Consider the following 27,958-nt stretch of genomic DNA (forward strand, 5'->3'; position numbering starts at 1 on the left):
CATGTAGTAGACACTTTCTAAGTGCCAGGTACTGTGTTAAGTACCTTTTGAGTAACTCATATAAGTGAATTGATCCTCATTTAGACAGCAGTATCTAGCACATGGAAACCACTAAATCAATGATAACAGTTACTTCCACATTAATCCTCACAGCTGCCTCATGAGTTTGAGAGGGCTATCACTTCATTTTGCAAAGGATAAAATTAAACCCAAAGAGACTAAGTGATCTCCCCAAAAGCGTACATTGATTAGGATGGAGCACTGTGAGTGAACTCACCCTCCATGCCATGCCTCCTGCTCTTTATCTATACGCAGCTTATTGCATGTAAAGAGATGGCACCTGCTAAAGTGCCTCCCAGATAGTACATTCTTAAAATTGTTAGCAGTCATTATTATGTCATAGGATAGAGAAGACTTTTGTTGTTTAGGTCATTCTGAACCACACTGCTCAGTAACAGTAACAAGGGCAGCCTTAGAGTTTTCTTACGTACAGCGTGAATACGGCTTTGTTTAGGAGCCCTTGTGAGTTAGAGGAAGTCTCTTTCTGTCTAAATGCTATCCATCAGTTTGACTGGTATACTAAAAGTTTTTGCCTCAAAGAATGTGCCTCATTGAAATGTTCTATGTATGTATCTGCATCACTCTGCCCTTCCGACAAAGAATGACTGGCTAATGGCAGTAATGAGAGCAAATGTAATCCCCATCCGTACTTGGTATTTGAATAATCTGTCAATTTGTTCATTGCTGTCTTGATGGGAATAAAATGCTCTGACATTTTCATAACCTTAGGGAGCTAGTGAGCAGTTGGCAGCCAGGAAAGGGAATCAAGCCAGAGGCTGGCCAAGACACAGTCACTGCTATTGGGTGGACAAAGTTACTGAGTGGTTCCAAGCAAAACTCAACCAGACACTAGAACAGACAGACATAAAATTGAGTTCTGATCTCTTAGTTGTGAGATGGATGGATTGTCATTCTCTGTAGAGGAAAAAAGAAAGATAAAATGACTTGACTTGGAAGCTAACGGAAATAAGGTCAACGAATGCAAAATGAGATCCTTCACCGTTACAGATAATGAGATACAGACAGTGCAAGCCCAACCCCTCACTGGGCTGGATTTCCTGGGGAGGATGGTGCTGCTGTGGGTTGTGCATGATGAGAGAGAAGCAACTGAGGCAGAAGAACTTAGGCAAAGCCATGTCTTGGGGACTGCAGTGGAGGCTAGGATACTGCAAGCCATGGCGTCCGAGTGTCCAGCTATTGCCCAGTCATTTGCATCGGTGACTACTATGCCTGCCTTTGTCTTTATCTGTCACTTGACAATTCAGAGGATTTTAGTTGATGCTACTGAGCAAATGCACCCTGCCTACCATCTCAAAGAGAGGACAGGAAGAGGACGCAAGGGGAACTGCGGGCCTGCCAGGCTAGAGAGCATTGCTGTGGACCTGAAGGCTAGGTGGTCTCTCTCGTGGTTTGTTCTCCACTGTGTCACCCATGCCTGCGATAGCTATTTAATGAATTTGAAGTTTCTTTTAGCTGTCAGAGAACAGGTTCGTAATGTTAGAAATTCATGATCTTCATAATAATCCCTTAGATGTTTTCTGTCTTTTATTATCCACAGCACTAACACATTTTAGTAAGCATAATAGTTAAGCTTTGTACAGCAATGCACTGTTTCTGGAGCATTTTGAATACCTTCTATTTGAATTTCCTACAAATAGGAAATGACTCCATCATTTCCCTTCTAAGGATAAGCAATGAAGCTTAGTGATTTTCTCAGTGGCATTGAGTTAGCTGCCAAAGTATAGGTTTTAATCTAAGGATTTGCTAATGCACGCTGCTTCCCTGGAGACCTCCTGACCTTTAATAGTTTCACCAATGATTGCAATTTACCTGTGGAAAGCTGCTGACATAAACAAAGAGCTCTCATACTCATTCCGTTTTCAGCTCATATCCTGTTTCAAAATGCTACAAGTTGGCATATGTATACCACAGGCATTTAATAAGTGTTGATGCCTGGTTATTGTCCCGATATTCCTCATTCTGATTTTCACACATTTGATGAAAACTTTTTTTATGTTGGAATAGAAAGAAATATCCAGTAAATATAATTTCCAGTGTGAGAAACTAGTGTGGAAAAAAAGTACTTCCTTATAGTTTGAGAAAAATAATCTAACCTCTAATATCTAACTGAAGAGACTTATACTAGCACAAATGGGCAAAAAGGAAAGACAGTGGAACAGTTTATAACTACCAAAAACTGCTAAGCAAACTGCTGTATTTTCCATATCCATAGAACCACCAAATAATGTAGTTTATCTTGATAGGGAAATTCCTAGGGGTGCATTTTGGTGCTTGTATCGCATCCTACCCATACTCTATCTTATTTAAATTTCTTTATTTTTGTTGCAAAGTCAGATATATAGAGAGGAGGAGACAGAGAGGAAGATCTGCCATATGATGATTCACTCCCCAAGTGACCACAATGGTCGGAGTTGAGCCGATCAAAAGCCAGGAGCTAGGAGCTTCTTTCGGGTCTCCCATGCGGGTGCAGGATCCCAAGGCATTGGGCCATCCTCGACTGATTTCCCAGGCCACAGCAGGTTGCTGGATGGGGAGCAGGGCTGTTGGAATAAAACCGATGTCCATATGGGATCCTGGTACGTTCAAGGTGAGGAATTTAGCCACTAGGCCACCGCAGCAGGCCCCCTTTCCATACTCTTGAAAACCCACACTGACCCCATACTGCCTTTGCACTGGACTATCTTTTGTACCCAACATGGATTGGAAGAACTACAGGCCAATTCTCTGTAGTTAACAAATGTCTAGACAAGAGAAAAGAAGCAATGCATGGTTGTAAACCACAAGTTTTCCAACCTACCTGAACTGAACTTCTTTCCTTTAGCTGCTGTGACTCTTACCTGGGTTTTGTTTTGTTTTTTTTTTTTTTTGCACATGTTTTTGTTTCAAATATCTATTTTAACAATACTAATTACAATATTTATTACTTCTGTGGTTACATTTTTTAGTGAAATAATCATCTGAGGGCAGGCTCTGTGCTGTGCGGGTTAAACCACGGTGTGGGACACCCTCCTCCCATGCTTAGTGCTAGTGATCGAGTCTGGCCTCTGCCTCCTAATCCAGCTTCCTGATAGTGTCTCGGGGCAGCAGATGCAGCTCACGTGCTTGAATGTCTGCCAGGAAATCCCGGCTCCTGGCATCACCCTGGCCCAGTCTTGGCTGTTGCACGCGTTAGTGCAGTGACACGGTAGATGCAAAACACTGCTCTCTTCCTCATCTCACTCTCTCAAGTAAAATACATAAATACATACACATTTTTGTAAGATCAAGAAAATAGCCCACCCTCTGGGTTTAAATTTTGGATAATAATGTAAAAAAATTTTGGATTATTTTGATCAAAACTACGGTTAGGCAAGAGAAGAATGCTAAAATGCAGAGTAGTTTGCCCTTCCAAATATTAAATATATCGTAAAGCTGCTATTGTATATTAAGTTGTAATTAAATAAGATGTTAGCATAGACAAATTTGGAAGTGTAAGTTAATACTACCATTTGGCACATATGCTGAGAAGGCAGCCTGTATTAGGAAGAAAGATTTGGATTATGATGCATAAAAGATATCTGAGAAGGAAACATCCCTGTTCATGCTACAAAATAAACTTAAACTAGATGCAACCTTTACAACAAATAAAGCTATAAATATGAGCAGAAATAGGTTTGAAAACAGTTTTACTGTGATCTGATTACAGTAAGCAACACTATTTGTAGTGCATACATTAGTGTATTTTGATATGATGGGCAAACCCTTAACCATCTCTAGAATCAAGAAGATTTATCCATAATCCCCAAAAGTTTCTTTAATTCCTCCTGCAAACACTCTGCCCACTGACTCTAAACAACCACCCATCAGCTTCCAGTAACAGGCAGCAAGAATACAAATGCTTGAGGCATCAGCATTGTCTATCAGGTTTCAGATCAGCAAGCACTTGGAACTGCAAGCGGATCCACCACTTGAACCGAGGCACTCCAGTATACTGATGTCCTAAGTAATGTCTTAACTACTGTACCAAACACCCACCCTGAACATGAACATTTTAAATGTCTGCATGTGAAAAAATGCCTTTTAATAGTTATTCATTAAATGATAAGCAAGGAAAATAGAAACAGCTAATAGTAGTAAGGATTTGCTATGGGAAAAACATCAAAAATTCTAATGTATCTGTTTGCCCTTACAAAAATCTGCAAAGGCAAATGCCGTCATCTTGTTTAAGAGAGCCTGCTGCCACCACCTGTTACCATTGGCCGTGTGCTGCTTTCCAGTGCAGAGAAAGAATGGATATTACATGCAGGTGATGGCAGTCTCATTTCCTGATAGGAAAAGATGTGTGAAGCATAATAGAAACAACTGACAAAATGCATATACCTGAGACACACGTGAGACGAGTAAAAAATGTATAAAATACATAGAGAAACACTAAGGTGCTAAAATGGAAAATGAGCAATAATAGGTAGTTCACAAGCTAAGAATATATACATAAATGGAAAACATTAAACCTGCCTTCAATTGAAAAAATTTTAGAAAAAAAGATTAATTAGAAACACACTTTCCCATTAAATAATTTCGTAAGTGATAACTGAAATTTTTGGAAACTCATTTCCCAAAGTTAAATATTATATATGAAAGAAATACCAAATAAATGATTGCTGCCCATTGCCTATTGCCCAAATCTAATCTTGGAGTCACTGGAAACAATATATTCTAAGAGTACATTTGGCTGTATTTTTGGTGAACACGTAATAAATTTCCTTCAACTGATAAAAGATGAGCAAATGTTTTTTTAAAAAGTGTGTTAATTTCTGTGAAAGGTAGTGGGACAGAGAACGTGAGGGAGAGTTGGAGAGAGACCTTGCATGCTCTGACCCACGCTGCCAGCCCCCACAACAGCCAAGTCTGGGCAGGTCCAAAGACAAGGGCTTCAAGCTTGTCCTGGGATTCCCACGTGGGAGCAGTGTGCAAGCACTTGGCCACCTTTCACTGCTTTCTCAGACACATCAAGAGGAAGCTGGATCAGAAATAAGCCGTGTCCCTAAGGGATTCCTCACCACAGGCTTTACATGCTAGACCGCAGTGCCGACCCCTGCAAGTACTTTCTACAAAAATTGTTATTAGGTCATTTTACATCATTTTAATAGTAGTAATATGTAAAGTTAGTGAAGTTAGAAATCATCCTCACACTTGGTGGAGAGGTGGGTTTTTTTAAATTATTATTATTATTTTCATTTGTTTTTTTTTTTCATGATACAGCTCATAGACTCGGGGATTTCCCCTTTACAGCCTCACCAGGTACATTCCCCCCACTGTTTCCCCCCCGGATTTTTACAGTATTACAGTCCTTCAGCAATAGTCACAAGTCCAGCATTCTTCTGCTTAGGTGGATCATGATACTGTAGGTTATGGACAATGGAAGAGAGTCCATTTGTTTTAATGGCAAACCCGGAGAGAGAGAGAGAGAGAGAGAGAGAGAGAGAGAGAGAGAGAGACCTTTCATTTGCTAGTACATTCCCCAAATACTCACAGCAGCCTGAAATACAGCAGGGCAAAACCATGAGCCAGGAACTTCATGCAGGTGTCTCGTAGGGTTGGCAAGGAGCCAAGCACGCAATCCCCTTCTGTCTTGCAGCGTTCAGGTTAGTAGGAAGCTTGATTAGAAGCAGGTGCAGGAGTTGATGTTGGTGCTCTGATATGGGATGCAGCTGCCCCTAGCAGCAGTTGACCCCTGTTCTGTACCATCTGCTCCACCTTCCTTTTCAAATGGAAGGAAGGAAGGAAGGAAGGAAGGAAGGAAGGAAGGAAGGAAGGAAGGAAGGAAGGAAGGAAGGAAGGAAGGAAGGAAGGAAGGAAGGAAGGAAGGAAGGAAGGAAGGAAGGAAGGGAGGGAGGGAGGGAGGGAGGGAGGGAGGGAGGGAGGGAGGGAGGGAAGAGAAAGAGAAAGAAAAAGAGAAAGAGAAAGAGAAAGAAAAAAAAAAACTGCAACCATTTGCTGAAGTACAAGTAGTTTTGGCACATGGCAGCAAGATTTTTACCCATAGTATTTTTGACTCTATAACTGATGGCTGCCCAGGGCACTGGAGACGAGGGGTTAGTCTGCTCTGGACCTGGCATGTCTCCCAGACTTCAGCTTGGAACAGGAGGGGCCACAGGAGCCAGTTACCTCGCCAGCCTGGCGGGATTCCAGTTGACCAATGGCACACCTGAATGGACATTCCTTACATAGTTGGGGCACAGACAGCCCCTTTGCCTGCCCACGTGTCTAGAGGGGTATAAAACTCCTCAACACATATCTCATAGGCCCTTTTCGCGTCCATCTTCCTTCCCCTCTGCACGAAGGGGGCCCAGGAGTGGATTTTCCAGTAAAGTTTCCCTTACAACTTGGGACAACTTGTTGATGTTATTCCACCAGCGGGCAGGCGGTTGGTGGTCATCATCTAACAATAACCAAACCTCTCCCAAATGTCATCATTTCTTAAGCTCTTGTGGCTGCTTCTCCTACTGGTAGACACTCTGTGTGTGAGAAATGTCAAGAGGAAAACTGAGAGCTTTCATACTGTTCACATGAAGCAGCTGAGTGACAGGCTACTGCTATTTCCCCAAAGAATGAGCACTGTTTTGATAAGAGCAAAGAAACACAACGTATGTCAGAATGTGTGCTTTAGAAAATGTCGGGTATTTCCCCTGCACTGAAGCCAGGTGTAGTACACAAATATATTAATAGAATTTCACATTCCAATTTTTTAGCCTTTTCAAAGTGGTATGGCACATTCCATATGTGGTATGCAAACAGTATTTTCAAACACTTACTGGGCTGTCTCAAAGACATAAAAGTAAAACACAGCCTAAATTAAGAGACAAAGATGGAAGATAGGAAATTCAAAATTGGAAACATAAATGGCACTGAGAAATAATAGTCTTTGTAGGTCTGGTTGTTCCCCAGTCAAAGCAGACAATCTAAAAGGAGCCTAAAGTTATTTATACCTGCTGAGGATTTACTCTCCCTAGTAATTAAACCTCCAGGATATTCTCAATTAGTTTAGTGGAGCTTTAGAACTTCAAGTTTTGTGTTTGCTTAACCTTATTGTTTTCTGTCCTTGGTTCTGAAAAGGAAAAAAAAAATCAACATTCCACAGTTCCAAGAAATAGTTCCAAAAATAAAAGTAGGCATTTGCTTTAACTAGAACATTTTGTCATCAGTTTTCCTTCCAGAGCCTTCTGGATGGACAAGTGACTCTTGAAGTCAGTCCACTGCACGACAAATTCAACTTTTATATTTGCTCCCTGCTGATTTTCAGTGCTTAGCAAAGCTGCACTCGATAGATAAAGTCCATAGAAAAACTGTGGGATGAGTAACTCAAAATCAAAAGCACTTGGCAATGCCTTAGGCTTTATTCATATTTGATCCTGCATTCAGAAGAAGTAAAATTCCAAACATTACGTAATGTATGCAAAAGTAGACAGAAGTTGAAGCATTAATGTAGAATACAGTGCCTGGAAAACCGAGGTGAGAATGAGCACTCTGTACTGAAGATGGTCTAGAGCTAATTACATCCAGAGCCAGAGAAGGTAAGAAGTGTTGAGAACTGAGGAAACCTGGCAAAGTAGAGGAATGCCATCCTTGGAGTCAGGTGTGTGTCAGATGTAGACTTCACGCAATAACTGGCACTGGGTCCTCTCCGAGGTTATTCATCCCATTTGGATAATCTAGCTGTCACTGGGTTCTCCCAACCCTATGAATTTTCATGTCAAGTTGGCTTGACCCAATTTGAATTGTTCCCACAGTTTTGGGGAATCCTTAACTTTCATATGTTTCTGGCTCGCGCGCTCCCTCCTTCCTTTATGAGATTGGAAGTGCAAATGTGACTGGGTCTGGCCACTTCCCTGAAGGGGGGGTTCACAAGGACTACTCCTCAACCCCAAGGGAGGGAAACACCTCTGGTCGTCTCTCCTGAAGTGTCTATCTTCCTTTTTTTTTTCTTACTCCTCAAATACGCCTCCAGATTGTTTTAAAGGGACACAAATGTTTCCCTCTTACTATGCAGGAAAATTTAACTCTTTTCTGTTTGTGTTCTGAACTTTCATATCAAATGTATCAGTATGTCAGCAAAATAAAGGTTCTGATAGCCTCCTCAGAAAGCGGTTAAGGTTACCAATAGAACAAAGGAAGTTTTCCATGATCTTTATACCTGCCTTGTTATTTATAAGATTTGTTTGAAATTAAGATAGAAAGGATGTACAATGCTTGTGCTGCACAAGGTGGGCACATAGTAAATATAAAATAAATGAGTGATTGGTGGTGATTGTTCAGTAAGTAGCCAGTATTCACAGTAACTATACTTCTCTGAGTATCACAGCTCTGAGTTGTTTGCTTATCATTTAGTGTCCTTCTTCCTCAACAGGATTGTTCAGCTTCCTAAGGACAAAAACTATTTCTGTCTTCACATTGTTTCATAAAGTGCATGAGCTGCATATTTCATCCTTTATTGCATTAACGGGGAAATAAATGGACAAATGGAGAAATAGGATGTGTGGAAGGTTTTTTTCCTTAGAGTTGTAACTTTATGGAATGAATTACCTGGACACGTGATTGTGGTGGGGACACTGCAGCTATTCTAGGAAGCTATCAGTGCTCCAAAATTGTGTGAAAGATAGCGGCACTTCAATCTCTCAGTTTATTACTTATTTCCATACATCTTGTTTGTTTTTGTAATTTGATATTTTACTGTTATTCTTTTCCAGGACACAGTTTTGTAGGTAGAGAGATTCCCAACTCCCCCTCTCGTTCCCCATTATTTTCCCCTCCCACCATTCCCCATAGTATTATTACAGTAGAATACTCCTTTAGTCGCAGTTCAAGATTCACACTCTGCTATTTAAGTGCGTCAAGCCATGCTAGGTATAGGCAGTGGCAGAAAATCTAGTGTCAAATTGTCAAGGTTTTAATGGAAGTTCTTTTATTCAGCAGTGGATATATGTCTGTCTCCATTACAGAGTTCATCTATGAGAATATATGTATATACTTGTTTTCTCCCTATCTATGATAAGCCTTCATGAGGCTGAAAAAAAAATAGAAAATAAAATACAATTGATTGCCTGTGTCAGCATTGTTGTACTAACACAAATCGGCGTTATTGGACTTTCAGACAAGTACAAGAAATTTTATTTGAAATAGAATTTTCCCCACATATTTTTTGCATGATAAATATTTTATTTTAGCTACTTTTTGAAGCTACCTAACAAGACTTTAATAACGTTTTTCTGAATAGGAAAATGTGTTGTGTGTTCTAATGATGCTTTTAGATTAAGTTTAGAAATGTCACTCATTTCTGGGCTGCAAAGTCACCTACTTGTGCTGAGACAGCATGACCCAAAGACACTGGATTTATACTTTCCCTCCTCTGTGATCCTCCTTTCCCATCTAAAATGAAAAGTCTTAGCTAAAGATATCAATTTCAAACAGTAGCGAGGGGTGGGCACCTGGGAGGGATTGGTTTTTCATTCCCTGTCCCAGCCCTCACAACAAATCCCTGCTTATGTTTTACATGCTTGGCAGGTTGAGGACATTCATTCGATTAAGAAATTGCATGTCAAAAATAAAATCAGTAAGCTAATGAACAGACTCTTCTATGATCTCAAGCAAATAAAATTTAATTGGCTAGCAAATATTTTCTTATTCTAAATGCTAGATTAGTAGGAACACCTGAAAAATACAGGATGTCCATTTAAATTTAAATTTTATATAAATTCAATAATTGAGATATTCTTATACTAAATGGCACAGTTTTATATCTTAAGTCTCTCAAACACATATGCCAAGCACTTTGGAAGCGTAGGGTAAGCATTGTTTGCCAAGTTGGACACAGAATATTATACATTTGAGTTTTGCAATTGACTTTCTTTTATTTTGATGATGATGATGATGATGATGATGTATTAGTTTAGGCCTTGGGAATTCTTTGCCTCACTTCATCTGTATTGCCTCATATCTCAACACGCTGCCATTTCACTGGCCAGCCAAAAGAAGCATCAAAGACAGGAAATATCATTGTATGCTTAGAATTGTATCCGTGAAGTCCATTGAATCAGTTCTATTTATATTAATATTGCATTGACCTGAACAATGTATCAGAGAACAACAATCACACCATGTCCTTTACGACATCACCCCACACCTTTAAGAAAGTATTTGAAACTAGAAGAATCTAAGTGAATCATTTCTCTGATTTTCTCATTATGTAGTTTTTCTTTAATCTGGCTGTTATGCAAGTGGTGTTCCTCCCTCTGGTAGCCTGTGCAACCCAAGGCTGCTTGGAAACAGGAAAACTCCCAGAAACTACTCTGTGAGTTCTCAAAGCCGACCTTTCCAGGTCAAGCCTTGCCTGCTTTTAGTCTCTTCCCAAGTCTGATTCACCCTGCAAATGTACATTTTTAAGTATTGCTTGTGTGTTTACCTTTTGTGCACAGAAATGTCCCCATACCTCCCACTTCCCTCCTCTATGAAAGGTGAGCCATCTAATCAGTATGCAGTCAGTGTGATGGTCCATAATAGCGTTCTTTCTAGGCAGTCGAACATGTAATGAACATCAGATAGTGCACGAAACTGACAGTCCTCTGAGGGAGGCACCAAGACGGCAGCTTCATAAAATATTTTACAATCATAATTACAAAGAGAGATAATAGGGGTATTATGAAAACACATAGCTAGAAACTATTAGAGAAAATAAAGAGATCTGCCTTCCGTCAGAGCTGCTACATGACAGTGGCCTGCTTTGGGGTTGAGAACATGCACCGTGAACAGAAAAGGGAGTATTTCATGCAACGGGATCAGAGGAAGAGAATGCCCCGAGGCATCTGTGACTAAACTGCACAGAGATATGGGCCAGGATAAACACTGGAACCAGATGGCTCAGGATCTGAAATGCCTTTCAAGGATTCTGGATTTAAATTAAAGGCAGTGGGGAGTCCAACTTGTTATTATGTGCTGTTATCCAGAAACCCATCTTAATTGACCACAGAAATAACAGCCAACAATAGACAAGAAGCATGCTTACTTAACTTGTACAAAACAAGCTGCAGTCATTGAAGCACAGCATGTGAACCAAGAACACACACAGTTCAGATCCAGCTAATGAGGAGACTATCCCAGGAATCTCAGATATTAAACCATGTAGAATGTTTGCTTCATTCAAAACACAGGTATGCACACGTGTTTACTAAAAATTCAATTGACCAGGACAACAAGGATGAATCTTTAAACCGTCTGGAGACTTAGTTGGTGGTCACCCTCATTTCAACTCTGCCTTCTTCTCCTTCGTGTTCTGATCTGACCATCTCTACCCTCTGCTATGTTAAGGGCTTAGTAACAAGAGGAAGTGCCAGCCTGCTTGTGATGTTCTCGCTGTTTCCCTTTGATCCACAGTTTAAAGCATGGTTAGCCCCGTAAGCATTGTGGTTCTGGGAGCCCAGAGGCAGGAGTGGCACCTGAAGGACTAGTGCAGAATGCTCTGTCTAGAAGGTTTCCGAGATTTCGCTACAAGTAACTATTGACAAGTTTACAGAGAAAAGCTGCAAAATTACCTTAATTTTTTTTTTATTGTTGTTGCTTACATTGTATTATGTAGTACAGTTTTATAGGCGCTGGGGATTCCCCCCACCCCTCCCATACCCCTCCCCCCATGGTGGATTCCTCCACCTTGTTGCATAACCATAGTTCAAGTTCAGTTGAGATTCATTGCTTGCAAACACATGCCTAGCATAAAGTTCAGCGTCTTATTGTCCAGATAAGTTCAGTGGCCTCTTGGGGAGACCTTCTATGGTCTGAAGATAGGTCTAACAGAGTAAAGATCCGGTCAGTTAAAAGCCCCAACAAGGCCTCAGTATCAATATACAACATTATGGAATTAATTGACATAGTAATGGGTAGACAATATGTTAAAAATAATGCAAGTTCCATTCTTCGAAACATCTGGGTTGAGACAGTATCAATGACAGGTTCAAAAAATAACCAACAACCAAACAAAAAATTACAGGTTAAATCAAGGCAAACATGTGGTATCTAATCTTTTGGGATTCACTCATTTCCCTTAGCATTATAGTTTCCAGTTGTGCCCATTTAGCCACAAAGAACTGCATTTTGTTTTTTTTAATAGCTGAGTAGTATTCCATGGAGTAGATGAACCAAAGCTTTCTTATCCAATCTTCTGCTGATGGGCATTTCGGTTGCTTCCATGTTTTTGCAATTACTGATTGTGCTGCAATGAACATAGGGATGCATGTTGGTTTGTCGTAAAACAGGTGTTTTGGATATATTCCTAGGAGTGCTATTGCTGGGTCATATGGCATGCAGATTCCAAGTTGTTTGAGTGTTCTCCAGACTGATTTCCATAAAGGCTGTACCAATTTGCAGCTCCACCAGCCTTAATTTTTTAAACAAAGACCTGACTATGTAATTAGGTTATACACATTATATAGAATGCCCCTCTACTGATAAAATGAACGCTACAGTTTTCCCCAAAACTAATTCTTCATGACATGCCACAGCAAGCCAGTTACTAGCAGCCAAGCAATTGAACAAAGTATTTGTTGCAAAGCAGAAAACAAGGATCTGGGATGATAGCACTTAATATCCAGGCACCCCCAAAATTAGGGTTAAATGTTCCTGTAGATCGAATCCGAGATCAAAAGATACACACATGTATAACCATTTGGTTTCTGATTTTTCTGCATTGCTCATGGTCTTCCTTTTGATTGACAGGTGATATTTTGCCCCTTCTAATGGTTGATAATGGCAAAGTGAAACGTCAGTCATCCTGGGTGTCTGCCTGCAGGTGCAGGTCGTAGGTTCTTTTTACTACTGGCTTCGGGTTTCTGGGAAAGACATCCTTCAGGACAAGACTAAACATCAAGACATCATCTCTAGGAGAGCTAAATGACCCCCAGAGCCTTGTGTTAACGGGGCCTAAAAGGCTGACTGCACCATTCCCATCATTCAGAGTTAACCTTGGTAGGCAAGGCAAGGAAGGTTTAAGCTGAGGGAGGGAGGCTGGGGCTCCACGGGAGACTAGTCCCTGATGGTATCTAGCATTCATATCCAAGGAGCTATAAGGAGGCTTGATTTCATGGAAAGTTCAAGATTTAAAAATCCACAAATATTTCATATTTAAATGACATATTGACAAAACTAAAGTTATCACTATCTTTTTCTTGTTCGGAGATGAGAACTTCAGTCCTGTTTTCATTCTCCACTGTCACAAATAGTCTTCCCCTTACATGGTTCCATGTAACACTGCTGTAATTCTAAAATGAGGATGAACAAAGGCACTTGAAACGTTTAAATGTTCTGTCATTCAAAGGCTTCATTAGCTCAGCCTCTCTGCAGACTGTTAATGGGCTCAGAGAACAATAACTCTCATTGAAAACATTTTCAGGCACCCAGTGCTACAGGACTTGCTTGTTTCAGTGGATTTCTGTGAATTCTTATGATCACAACGACCACTTGTAAGCTCCAGGATTCTTACTCCTCAGCACTCCACCAAACCTGACACCTGCTGATGGTTACTCTAGAGAAGTTTTCCTGGGTCCGGTTCGAAGAAGTCATTCTAAATCAGAAAAGCATCTCTAACCAAGAGCCAGGAAGGAGAGTTTCCGGCGTTAGTTTTCAATTTCCCTAGGCAGCCTGGAGACCTGTCAGTTAACTTCTGAGTTGCAAGTGGCAATGGAAGTCGCCATTGAAACAGCCCTAATATGATAGGGAAACAGTGATAAGGAAGTTCTTGGTATAGCTTTTTCATTTACATACGCTTCTTCTTTCCATATGAAATGTTACACAGATTCTGGCTTTAATTTGAAAGGCCTGATGTTATGTAATTACGTGAACGAATGGACTGACTCTTGTTGCAACTCTAATAATGCAGCAGCTCATAAATGGGAGAGAATATCTTGTAGTTTGATTTCTGCACTATGTGAGCACAAAGATTATCATTCAGTACATATGGCAAACTTAATCCCAGAATTTCTTTCAACAGCTTTTTGGAGCTTTTTTTTTTTTTAGTTTTATTTATTTTTATTACAAAGTCAGATATACAGAGGAGGAGAGACAGAGAGGAAGATCTTCCATCTCATGATTCACTCCCCAAGTGAGTGCAACGGTCGTTGCTGTGCTGATCCGGAGCCAGGAGCCAGGAGCCAGGAACTTCCTCCAGCTCTCCCACATGGGTGCAGGGTCCCAAAGCCTTGGACCATCTTCGACTGCTTTCCCAGGCCACAAGCAGGGAGCTGGATGGGAAGTGGAGCTGCCGCGATTTAGAACCTGCGCCCATATGGGATCCCAGCATGTTCAAGGCGAGGACTTTAGCCGCTAGGCCACGCTGCCAGGCCCAGCTTTTCGTAGCTGTTAAAGAACAATTTTTCAGTGGTTATTTCTCCTAGTGCCTGATCATTTCCAGGTAATAGTATGGACTCATTAAGTGTTTGAAGCCACTGAAGTGCTATTAAATGCATCACTGCTTTGGTGCATTGATAGTGAAAAAGTGATGGCTTGTCTGTGTGACCAGCCCACCTGCAGGAAATGGCCTGAGCATCCCTAAGCCAAAGGCTTTGTTAAGACAGAACAGCTTGTTCAGCCTTGGACACTTAGCCTCTTGCTTGTTATCCTTTGCTGTGTTCTCACCAGGTTCTGGGACACTTGTTTTCTTAAATGGAATCACTGAAGTGGAAATCTGGAACACTTGCTTTCAGTGTTCAAAGCCAATGTGGACACACAAGGATAAATATAATACAGTTAACTTCAGAGTTAGGACAAAAAAATAAATGCAATTATCCAAGTGAAATGCTTAATTCAAAGTCTACTCACACTCGGGCAGCACTTAATACGTGCTGATTATTGTTTTCACATTGAATGAAGCTCGGATCCCTTCCCACTCTACAGCCCAGGCATTCGTGTCTTTGCCTCAACAGGATAATTCAAGGGGCCTGGGTGATCCAAGACTGAAAGAGAAGGCAAGTTCCCACCAGCTATTCTTCCCCAACAAAATTCTTGGCAATCACCGATTTAAAACCATGGCTTTTGCAAAGAGAGAGAGAAACTTCTTGTAGAGTTTCCTTGATTTCAGACAAAATTCCCTTCAATGGTGGGTACATAACTAAGAGCCCTATGATTCACAGGAACAGATCCAGATGCAACAAATAAGGGCTGCCTCTGTTTTTTTTCTTTCCATTCTACACTCTAGTGGTACCAGTCATCTCTTTTCTAGGGGAAAGAATCCCTGGCGTGCAAATGCCATTGTTTAGTTCTAGGGATCTTGCAGTCATAACTTTTGGCTGCTGATACACTATGTCTGTTTATTTTCCATGTGGCCTATTTAATTTTGGCACCCACATTCATTAACCCCATATGCTTGACTGGGCTTCTATTGATTAGCAGTCATCAGAATCCCTGTGATGATACTGTCATTCTGTACCTAATTTTATTTTATATCAGGTTTTGCTATTTACTACTGAGAAACATTTAATGAGGGAAGGGAAAATAGTATAATATTAATAGTTATGTGATTATTATGTGTACATCAAACGATATTGAAAATTAGTATAGTATAAGTTCTCCTATGCTCTCTTTTTTGACATATGTTTATTAAGGAGTGAAACAGATTCTTTTGCAATCTAGAATGTTTTTATTTGAAAGGCATATTTTATAGAGAAAAGGAGAAACAGAGAGTTCTTCCCTCCACTGATTCATTTCCCAAATGGCTGCAACAGGTGGAACTGAGCTGATCTGAAGCCAGGAGCCAGATTTTTCTGCCAAGTGTCCTACCTGGGTGCAGGAACCCTAGATTTTGAGCCATCCTCAAGTGTTTACCCAGGCCCTAGCAGGTAGCTGGATGATAAGTGAAGCAGCTGGGACATGAGCCAGTGTTCATACGTGATGCCGGCTCTTGCAGGTGAAAGATTAGCCGTTACACCACTGCACTGGCCCCACAATCTAGAATTGTTTACATGGAAAAAATGGAACTAGAAGATAAGTTTATTTTGGTTCAAAATTTTTAACCTTTTATTTCAAAGTCACTTTATATTTGCAAAATAAAATTTGTGAGAGAGTAATACAAAGAATTCCCATATATCCTTCACCCTATCTTCCTTATTCACATCTCAACTAGAATTTTTGTCACAATTAATAAACCACCCAGTTTCCAAGATTTTTTAAATCTAAATCCCTTTATTCCACCCAACCCTCTCATCCTCTAGTGGTGAATATTTTGTGCTCTGATCCAGTGGGGGGTTTTATTGTGTGGCTGGGTTTTTTTTGTTTTGTTTTTGGCTCTCACACATTGAGAACATGTTGTATTCGTCTTTCTGTGTTTGGCTTGTTTTGGATTTGGAACCCTGTTCTCTTCCTGTGCTGCCATTTGGTTCTGAACCCGGAAGCATGCGTGGTAGTGATGTTGACATCTTCCCACCTGCCTGCATTAGCCCTCATCTAACATGTGTTCTTTAGCTTTTTTATCTCAAAAGTCAGTGTCCTCCCATAACCTCTGACGGTATCACGCAGACCTGGCCTCAAGGAAAGTATGCAAGAGACCAAAAGACATTTATTGTTTCTCCTACTGAGTCAAAATTGCTCAGTCCTTTAGTGTGTTTGTCATAAAACATATATAATAAAGAAAGCAACTAAATTAAAGTCAACTCTCTAGTTTTCCACATGGAATTTTCATTTTTAGGGCATAAAAATTAACTTCCCACGGTGAAATGTTAAGATACATCTCAGTATCACAAAGGAAATGGAATTGAGGTCTTCTAATGAAGAGAAACTTCGGTTCCACTGAAACATCCCAAATAAATGATCATCCCTTCCATATTGGTTCATTCACTCACTCATCACTCTCATGCCTTTAAAAAGGTTGCTCTGAGGTCTGAGAACAGAGTAGGAGGAGGTACCTTAACGCTTTTCTATGTCAGGGAAAGTTCATCGATGACAAGGTTCTCTTCATTAAGGTCATTCTTAGGCAGTGCTCCTCAGTTCTCCAGAAAGTCTGCAGACTTGGAACCTCCTAAGATCATCCTTTGAAAGCACTGCTTCTCTCCCATATCAGTGCCCTGCCCACCTAACTCTACAATCTTTCCTGAGAGGGAGTGCTGGGGTCTGTGCAGTAGGTGAAGATGGCACGAAGGTGTGAAGAGAACAGCTCCCCTGCTTGGCAGGGCCCGGGGAGCTTCCAGCTGTTTGGCAGGGCCAGGTGGATGTCTCTCTGACCACCTTGACGCAGTCTCACCACCTTTTTGCATGGACACTCAAGCACCCCTCTAAGGATTCTGTGATCTATTGAGGCATTGTTTGCCCCTGTGATATGACTTTTATCACCAACGTGAGCTTGAGAGTTAATGTCATTGATAATGTCTTGGTGAGTGGGCCTTTGACAATTTACACACAGGAGTACAATTAAACCCATGCCATTTCTGGACACCTTATTGTGTGCATATCCAGTGCTATGGCAATAAATATAGTCATTGTTATCTCAAAGGCTAGCCTGCCTTTGCAATTTTTTTGGAGCATAGAAAATGTAATTGTTTTAGCTGCTTTTATAATTTTAGCTAGAGGAATTAAGGATGCTTTTATTAAAGCAAAATGCTTTTGATTATTGTTTCATTGTTTATGAGGTTGTAGAATCTATAGTTGTAGGGGGATTTAACATTTGAAATTTCTGTTTTAGAGTTTAGGTTTTTCCCTTGTAACCTATTTTCCCATTAAATAATGGGTAAATTGTAGAAATAGAAATGTGGTAGGAATGTACTACTGATTAGCAGGTAATCGCATGTGCCTTGGCCTTGGAGTCCTGGCTGTTGCTCCATGGCTACTGTTGAAGAATGAATAATGGCTTGCTTTGAAGAATATGAATACAGTATTTTGCAGAATTATCTTTAGGGGCACCTGCTTAACCCTGAAGTGCAGACGGAATGACCAAATGTCTGTACATGCCCCCTTAGTCTTGAAGTAAAAAATAGAACAATTAGTTGCTTGTGTAAAGGCTTGTGAGGTGTCTGAGTAAATAAAAAGGACAGCTTTTTCTTGAGCTGTGTGAGAATGCACCAAGTGTCTGTGTCTTTCTTTATTGCCAACTCCACGCATCCTTCCCGAGCTCCGAACTCGGCTGGAGCTGGACTCCAGCAAAGGAGGAGGGATGTGGTAGCAGCTGCTCTGAGTAGGAGTCCGAGCTTCTCACCAAGCTGAATCAAATCAAATGAAATCTAACAATTCTAAATGTCCTACAGAGTCTTGCACATTCTTATCTCAGAACAAGAGGTTCCAATCTGAGTTGAAAGAACAACTAAGAGTATTTCTTTCCAGAATAAAAGTGGTTTTCTCCCTTTGTAGGGGCATTTTATATTTTCTTGCAGATTGCTTCATTAGCTACCTTTGTCAGTGCATTAGTACGCATATGTTTACATATGCTTGCCTCACCAAAAGAATTATCTTCACCTTTGGTTCAAGATCTATTTTAAAGTATGTTTTATTAGCTATACAAACATATTGCAAAACAAGATAAGCAGTTATACCTCATGTAAAAAAAAAAAAAGCTCATGTTTGACCTCAAACAGCGTCGTGTTTCCATTGAGCCCTATTATGCACCAGAAGCACTTGCGATGTTTTGCAAAAGTATAGGTGCCTAGCTCCAAGTCCAGACTCAATGGGTTCAAGTCTTTGATAAGGTCCCTGGAGGAGTCTGATGGGCAACCACAATGGAGAGACATTGTGCTGTGCACTTCAGAGCAAAGACCAGATTCCCAGTTTAACACCCCTAATGGTCATTACACTAAAGGAGTGAGCTCAAAACCCTTTGAAATAAAAGAGATACAGAAGCAAGTTCCAAGAGTAGATGATGATGTTCAAAGAAAAAGACAAAATCAGAGTCCCGCTGTAATCATTCATTTTAGTGCTAACATTTTCCTACTGTCAGGAGCTCATCTGGATAAAATATTAAGAAATAAAAGTGAATGCAATTATGCCTTGCCTAAGGAAAGCTCTCTAGATACTTCTTTTATTATATTGCAAAAGACCAGGACTAGAATGTAAATCTGAGAAAAGTCATATTAGAGACCTTTCTCATTAACAGAAATACAAATAGGCAGTTAGTTATATGCCACTAATAAATCAATTAGGGAGGAAAGGAGCTCGAAATGGACTTCATTGTAGTTATTAACTAAGGATTGCAGGACCTGGTGATAGCTGAGCCCAGTGTTTTCCTGCCATCCACATGCAACAGCATGAAGGGAAGTAAAACCTAGTAAGAATCTTACCATGTGTAGCATGAAGCCCACAGGTCTTAAAGAGGAGCAAAATTAAAGCCAACGTGGTTATAAACATTGTCAGACTTTTGTGCATTTGAATTGTGAAAGTGCAAATCAATGTGTGAGCTGGTAAGTTTATATGTATCTGGATTTATGTAATATCTGAATTTATAGAAGTCTGGGTCCAAGAATTATTTTCATCTCCACGATTATTTAAGTCGGAAATGCCATTTTAAAAGTATCACACAAAGTAATCTCTTAAAGAAGCTGAAAGAGAACTGTGATGTTTCTCTATCCCCCTTTGGGCCCATTAGTCACCAAGTCCTTTTAACCTGTATTACCAGTTTCAAAAAAATCAGCTTTTGTGTTGATTTGGAGTGAGATGGCTAGTGATAAGAACCCTTAGCAACGTTGAAATTTAATAATTGAGGGAAAAGATAAAAATGCATTCAATATCCCGCACTGCAAGAAAATGTTTGTGTGTGTGTTTGTTTGTTTGTTTGTTTGTTTGTGGGCAGTCATATTACCTGCCTGAATCTTGAGTTCTATAGCTATGCTTGAGAGTAATAATGTTCCCCCAGGATTACAAAAAAAAAAAAGCACTAAATTTTAACCCTCAGAAAGCTCTACAGATATGAATCAACTAGTTTAATCATCTACCTTTAAAACTTTTTAATCCACAAATACAATGAAAATATATAGTGTAGATGTTGGTTACAAGATGTGCCACAAAGGAAATAACTTGAGAATGTGATATTTTAATGCACATTGAGTCTTACTGTGTCAAAATACACTTCACATTTCTTCTTGTAGTATTTAATATCCTGCACTTGGATTTAATTTTTATTTTTCACTTATTCCCAAACTGTTTTGCTGTATTAATTCATCCTTCCCTGTATATAGAGGCAAAGCATTGGTGCCCTCCCTGTCCAGATGTGCAATCCTTTTTAATGACTACTGGAAGTGGTGTGCCTTGGTGACCCAACCTCATATACTCGTATTGCAGAAGAATATTTTCAAACATGAGAATACGAAGCTCTTCTCCTCCCATTCTGCAGATGGCCTGAAAATCACAAAGTCCTATGGCAGGTGTCTCCTAAACACTTCTTTAATCAAGCAAAAAAACATAATTGTCCTGCCCCTAGACCATCAAAGTATACAACTAACTGGATCCCTCACTTAGTCTCGTGTTGCCACACCTACCTGCCCAGCTACCCACACATTCTCACTCATTTCTAAGTAGCAAGTCCCTGCTTAAACTTCTGATGGTATCCATTCTCCTATAGGAAAGTTCAATATTGGCCGGGCATGACGAATGAGACTTTTAGGATCTGATTCCTCTGCTCTGCCTCTCTCCCACAACAACTGATTTCCAGTGACACTGATTGCCATAACCCCTATTTAAAGTCTGCACTTTATCTTGATTCCATCCGACTCTTCCTCTGTGCTTTTCCATCGAACAATTCCATTTATACTTTAAAACTCTGCTCATGAATCCATGTTCATTTGAGGCCTGTTTCAGGTATTCTCATAAATGAAATACTACTACATCTAACAGGAGATACTTTTGCTGTGGTACATAGTATACCTATTAGAATTGTCAGAAAAATGTGTGTTCCCTTCAAGGCTGTGAGCTTATGGACAAGGATTATGTCTTATTAATCTTTGCATCTCGAAAAACTAGTGGAGTGTCTGAAAAATTACAGCTACTTGATAAATATTTTTAACTAATTGAATTGGACTGATTCTGACACGTGAAAACAAAATATGTCCCATATAACTTGTGAAACTGAACTCTGGTAAAGGAAGCCTCTGACAGGGCTCATTTTTATTTATCGCTGTTAGCTCTTTTTATACTTTTACATTTATATAATGTTCTTGAAACATTCTAAAGTTGTAAGCACCACATTTACATAAAAGAGCACAGGAACCTGCCGAAGCAGGCCCGCCAGCGAGTCCCGTTTCTTGTAACATATATTAGTGTCACCGTAGATGGATTTTTTTTCTCCTTCACCTCCTCTGCATGACTTTGGGCAACTGCTATTCTACTGGAAGCATGAAAAGCAGTGCTCCTTGACAGTTTTCATTATTTCAGAAGCAAAGCTGCTCTCAGCAAATGTACACAGTTCTCCTCCCAAAGGTTGCGCCCTCCTCTCTCTCCTCTCTGTGTTTTTAACGTTTGTCTATTTATTTAAAAGGCAAAGTGACAGAGGGAGATCTCCTTTCTGCTGGTCCACTCCCCAAAGGACCTCATCAACAGGAGTTGAACTGGTCCAAAGTCAAAAGTCAAGACTTCTGGTCCTCTATGTGGTGCAGGAGTCCAAGTACTTGGGTTCAAGTATTTCTGCTGCTTTCCTAGGAACATTAGCAGGGAGCTGGATTGAAAGTAGAGCAACTGCAGCTGGAACTGGCATCCACATGATTCTTAGAACCACAGCCAGTGTTTTACCAGCTACACCACAGAGCCAGCTCCCTTTTTGCTTCCTGAAGCAAGGAGAATGTAGTGAGGCATTAGAATCCTGCTGATTTGACTTCAAGTGGAAACCAAGGAGCCTACCCTGCTGGTCCTGCGTATTGCATTCACAAGGTTATTTTATGCGAGAATCCTTCTGTCAAGCCAGTGTAACCTATGAACTATTGTGACTGTGATCAATGGGTAATCAGTTAATATTCTTGATTTCATCTAAAGTGCATCTCCCCAAGAAACTCTGGATATTTTTCCTTTTACATTTATAACTATGTTCTATGATCTCTATTATTGCACAGTCATGAATTTTTCCTTCTTTTCCTCGTAAGGTACATATTTTACTTAGAAGTGAGAATTAAAATACCTGTTGTGTGGTTTATGATGGTTTTTTGCTGAGTTAATTAAAATGATGATGTATAAATAAACTAAAAAATAGAAGTGTATTTTTTTCATCTTTTTCAACTTCTTTATCATGAACATGATTTAGCTATAAAAATGTAGGTTGTAGTTAATATGAGACAGTTACTCTTATCGTACAATTAAGCCCTGAAACTAATACAAATTGATTTTTACTTTTTTATGATTCAGATTATATAAATATAATTGAGAATCCAGTTCATAGGAAGCAAATTAAGCTCTTGACTTTCTCTTTCCCTCTTTCCTAATTTTTCCCTTTCACTCATTTATTCAATAAATACTACCTGGCTATACCATGTATTGATTGGATTGTTACTAAGCTCCATTTCCAATTTGAAATTTGCGAGGTTGCTATCTATAAAACCCCAATAGAGAGATGTGTTTAAAAATCAACTAAGAAAGGAGCTGTCACACAATGGCCTATGAGTAGTACAGACGGTGTGTGGACTTAGACTCCAGACTTTACCTTGCTGACATTTTCAGCCAGGACTCTCTAGTCTGCCTTCCTTTGTGATTTATGCTTAATGGTTCTTTTTATCTCATTCCAACAAACAGATACAGAAACCCATCACTAGTTCTATTCCCTCTCTTACTGCTTCCACTCTAATGGGGAGCCCTTGGGAAAAAAATGGAAAGCTATAGCCATATTTTGTGAATGTCAGGTTATTATCACCCATTTCCTCTAGAGTATAGGAGATGGGCTGCTGGAAATCAGGAAAGGGGAGTTTTTTCTCCAGATCTCCATATATCAACTGTTCTTGCATATTCAAAGTCATAAAAAGAGAATGCCTTAGCCATGTTCAGCAGTGAATTGCTACCCAGCTGAGGAAGCTTCATGAATAACTCCACTCCTCAACTATTGTTGAGGCCAGTCACTGAGTACATTACCTAATCCATTGTGAATGCATGGGCTATTTTCTCATGATTGTAGCTAAGATTATTCTATGTCTTTCTTTTGCTTCCTGGCAATGGGAAAAAGCTTCAATTCTGGAGACCACTGGTGCAGATCCTCAATCAATGACCAATATTCTTTTCAGCACTGTAACTTTTCTTGTATCCTTGGATGAATCATTGTGTGCATAGCCGGTTACCTTTGGAGCTAGTTGTGTGAAATTTGTTCGCAAGAACTCAGTTTCTTTCTTGTTCACATTTTTCTTTCCACTTTACACCTATAATGACCGCATTTACTTTCATTGCTTTGGTACTTTCTGAGGGCAGAAAGTGTGGTACACTCCAAACTTAGTGTAGTTAGTGGATGATAGAAGGCACTCAAGAAATATGTGTTGAATGAATACTCAGCATTGAGAGACAAGCATTATATACCATGAAGGCTTCAAAGAGAAGCACCAATCCCAGAAAATCACAAAGTAGGAGATGATCATTGAGGAAGACACACATATAGTGAGACTTGGAAGGTGATTACAAGTTGGCACAAAGAGAGTGTAATCCAGTTAGATAAGGAGCATGAACAAATAGCAAGCAGTGCTCGTCAGAACTATGCATGCAACCGCTCCTTTTAACAATGCCCGACACTCGGGATGGAAGTCATAGTAGTTTACATATCTGCATTGTGTGTGTATAAATGGGAAGATGCTTTCATTTTTAAAAATTGAGCTACATACAATAAAACACTGTGTTTGTCAACCTACCGAGCACTTGGTATTTAGCCCCAAATCCTCTACATAACTAAACAACATTTCCATGAACTTTCTCAAGTATTAACTGTTAGCATTTAACAATATTTTTAAGATAGTTGTAACACAGACAATAGCATGGTTAAGGAGAGAAATATGAACCTTAACACCTTGCCTTGCCAGTGTCTAAACTGATCATTTGAGTGGCCCAGGAACTACAGGCTACAGAATGAAACACGAGTCTTAAAGTCCAGTGCTACACACCTCCTGTTCATCACACCCAGGAGACCTCAGCCTCCTCATCTGCTGCATATCCACAATATCTGCTCTATAAAACTGCAGGAAGAATTGTACAGGAATTGAATCATCTTATGGGCAGTAAATAGTTGCATTTCTATAGGTCACAAGGTCACTTGCTATTATTGTCATTTTTAACTTAGATGATAAAAATGTCATAAGCCTTCTAACAACCAAACATTATATATGGAAAAAAAGATTATGCAACAACTTAGTGAAGCAATGCTATTTTTCACATACCCTATTTTAAATTATTTTTCTCAAGTTTGTGGCAAAAATCACTGAAATGTGTTTGCAAAGGAATGGTTATCTGCCTCATTAGCATGAGAATAATGTGCATTATTACCATTTTGTCTCACAGAATGATTGAAGATAGTGGGAAAAAAGGAAATACCATGGCAGAGAGAAGACAGCTGTTTGCAGAGATGAGTAAGTATGGAAAGTTTAAGGAACACGCTGTGGTTTCCCGTTGAATACTTGGAAAGAGAACCAACTACTCATTGTTATACTGGTGATTTTCCTCAAAATACTGAATTCCTTGCATGGCAAGTGTATTTGAACATTTTTCCCTTATATTACTTGAGAGTTAAATTATTCAGTGATTCATTATATTAGGTTGTTGCTAAACTTAAATAACAATAAAACTCATAAATAAAATTTTTAAACTTCATAAAGTCACACTAAATAAAAACAAAACTTAAATAGAAAAAAAAAGAAGGAAGGCAGGCAGGAAAAAGTAGAAAGTCACAGAGAAAGAATTGTGAAATACTCGTTCAAATTCGATTCATCTCCTCATGCCATCAGTGTCCGGGAGATTGTAGACACCAAACAAAATCTGGACCTGAACATCATCTGCTTTCCTGCAAAATGATGTCCTTTGTTTATATGGGAAAGAGGCTTTGTGCATAATTACTGAAACCAAACCGCCACAGGAAGTGACCAGTCGAGGTTGGTAACACCAACAGTAATAAGAATTCACCACAGCAGTGAAACATTGAGAGGAGTGAACCCAGTTACATTTCCTAAAATGCACTGTAAGGGAACATCAGGAGAGCAGGTCAGGACTGCCACCACATGGGTTACAATCTAGGAGTCACAGATCTGCAGTGGAATGACACTAGTTAGTGTTTTCTCTGTCACTACTGATTTCCATATTGCTGGGGACACTTGCTAAGAGTTTTCTTATTCCCAGGGGACCAGGTGGCCTCCTCACATTTAGCCTGCATGTACAGAGGAAGAATATATTTACTGATTCCAGTGGAGAGGTTATTAAATAAAGATAATTGGCTTGTGTTAATTGCAGGTTTACTATATAATTGGTTGGAAGTGTCTCTTTTTACTTCTCATTAGTAAAGAAAAAGAACTCGATGTGAGGGAAGAGTTGTAATAAACTTCTCAAATTAAATACTGAAGAGAAGAAAGTACTATTCTCTTCTGGGCCTTTTATCTATCTGTTTTGTATAAAAGATGAGCAGGAGTGAGATGTAAGCCTTTTTCCCTGAGAAAGCAGTAGACAAAGTTAGGTTTCTACTGAAGATTGGAAGTGGTTGGCAAGAATAAGTGTCGCCACAGATATAGGAAAATCCCAGGTAGTAAGATTCATACTTTCTTTTAGAATTTCCCAATAATCTAATGGCACCAAAATGATGTTAGAACTAATGAAGAAGAAGGAAGTTACCATGCTCCTTGTGTTTTCCACGTAGATGTCTAGCATTTTTCTGAGAGTCTTAACCAAGACCTCCACTTTGCTAGGTCATGTTTGCAACTGTGTCTTTACTGCTGGCATGATTACCTGGAATTGTGACCTTTTGAAGATACAGATCTACTAGAGCAAGTAACCTGGGTACCGCTTGCCAACACCTCCATCAGACTGGAGGAACGAATTTTAGTAACTTAACACTCTGCATGCCCCCATACCCAGTACTGATGCAGCTGGGATGCTGGGTGTGGCTTCTTCCTTTCTCTCTCTCCTTCCCCCAAGATACAGGAAGAAAAAGAAAAACTGGAAACAATCTTATCCACTTTCCCCTATTCCTCAACCCTTCCCACCCTAATCAGTTGTCCACATGGGCATGCATCCTTCTCAATTATGTAAACATCATCAAAAATAATATTTAAAAAAAATATTCTGCATGGAGACCACAGTTAGTGGTAATGAATTGTATATATCAAAAGCCTGAAAGAATTGAATCTAGCATCCTAACCATAAAAAAATAGGTTGATGAAATGATAAATATGTGGATTCATTTGATCAAGTCTTCCTGCAGTGTATACATAGATCAAAACAAAGGATTACACCAGAAAAAAATGCACAGATTATTATTTGCCAATTCAAAAATAAACATATTAAGTAAAAAAAATGGAGGATAGTAAGAAGATAAAGGGAGAAAAGGAACAAGACATCTGGAGAAGAAACAACGCATTTACTGCTTACTCATCTAAGCAAGACTCCGAAGCAGCAAACATCAAAAAGACAAGAGGACATCGAGAGACAGTTTCCCATCAGAGACAGGAAAAAACGTTCATTATAAAAAAGTAAAATCTGCATGTATCATTGGAATGCTGAGGACCATCAGCCAGAATTTAAGCATTTTAATAAGGTGCTTACTTATAATTTTGTAAATTCCGAGTTTAGGAATATCAGCTCCTCTGTACCTGATGCAATGCCAGACACAAATATATGTGTTACAAATGCCTACTTAAACAGTCCAACTCAAAGAAAGGTCACCATCACACCACACTTTTCTTGAAGTAAGAAAGAATGAAGAAAACTGTACATTCATTTTCCAACTATCCTCTCATAGAAACTTCACAGGTTGGCATCCAACTTTATTAAAGTTTTGTGGTCTCCTGATTAGCAATCAGAATAGCTAATTAAGCAAGTCAATGAAGTGTCTTTCTTCACTGAAGACTGAGATGTTGGGTAAAAACACTCAAACATGTCTGACAATAACAAGTCATCAATTTCAGCATGGTGTTTAACACTAAGTACGATGGATCTACTGTATGTGGGAGTCTGCTGGATGAAGGGAATGGGCTGGTTTCCAGCAGGAAAACTGATTTTGATAGGTAAATTGTCATATAAAAGAGAATATCTCACAGACAATATGTTAAATGGTTGAAAGACAAGTATGGATTATCCTAACATCGGCAGGACATCAGGAGAGAGAAAATTGTTATCAAAATACTGAGGGAAGTTACTGAGAAAGTGCTGGAGGGCTTCAGAGGGTTGGGGCTCCATCAATGAGCCTAGACCTTCCTAATGTTTATTCATTGTTGCTATCCAAATGTTGGGCTCCTATCATCTCACCATGACTGGGAGACAAGGAGGCAGTCTCCTTCAGTGATTATCTTACAAAGGGCTGGTTTTTAGGTCCTTGGAAAAAAAAAATTCCTGAACTGTAAAACTGACAAAAGACAGGTAGATTTGTATCTCAAAAGAGCAAACAAAGAATTTTAAAATGGAAGGATGAATGGGAAGTAAACAGGTACAAAAATTAAGAAAGGAAAAGAGAGAACGAGATGGGGTAACACAGGAGAGAATTAAAAAGATGGTCTTTAGAAACAGAAAAAATAGGACTTGCATATAATTAACAGTGTGAACACCAGAATTTCTTAACTGAGTCATTTTTTTCATCTTTGGTATTTTCTTCAAGCTATGAGAAGAATGCAAGAGACTGAAGGTGATGGCACAATTGCACCAAGTTGCCATAAACGAACTTGCTTTGAGTGTAAAAAGTTTCAAATTAACACAGAAGTGGTGGAAATGATATTTATCTCTACTCTTAACTGTTTTC

At 39.6% G+C, this 27,958-nt stretch overlaps 1 protein-coding gene across 14 annotated transcripts in view; it reads left to right on the top strand.

The window, feature by feature from the left end:
* Window positions 1-27,958, top strand: part of DTNA (dystrobrevin alpha) — a 301,963-nt gene that overhangs the window by 172,735 nt on the left and 101,270 nt on the right. For 10 of the 14 annotated variants that reach the window (XM_040984880.1, XM_040984874.1, XM_040984877.1 and 7 more), the window contains one exon: window positions 24,523-24,590. In XM_040984880.1, coding sequence (XP_040840814.1) covers window positions 24,524-24,590 — 67 coding nt within the window. In that variant the 5' untranslated portion in view covers window position 24,523. Of the gene's footprint in view, window positions 1-24,522; window positions 24,591-27,958 lie in introns of those variants that run through there. The other 4 variants (XM_040984870.1, XM_040984872.1, XM_040984871.1 and 1 more) reach the window with 1 other exon arrangement.

The sequence above is a fragment of the Ochotona curzoniae genome, unplaced genomic scaffold (assembly GCF_017591425.1).
Source record: "Ochotona curzoniae isolate NIBS_2020 unplaced genomic scaffold, NIBS_Ocur_1.0 contig_43, whole genome shotgun sequence".
Lineage (NCBI taxonomy): Eukaryota > Metazoa > Chordata > Mammalia > Lagomorpha > Ochotonidae > Ochotona > Ochotona curzoniae.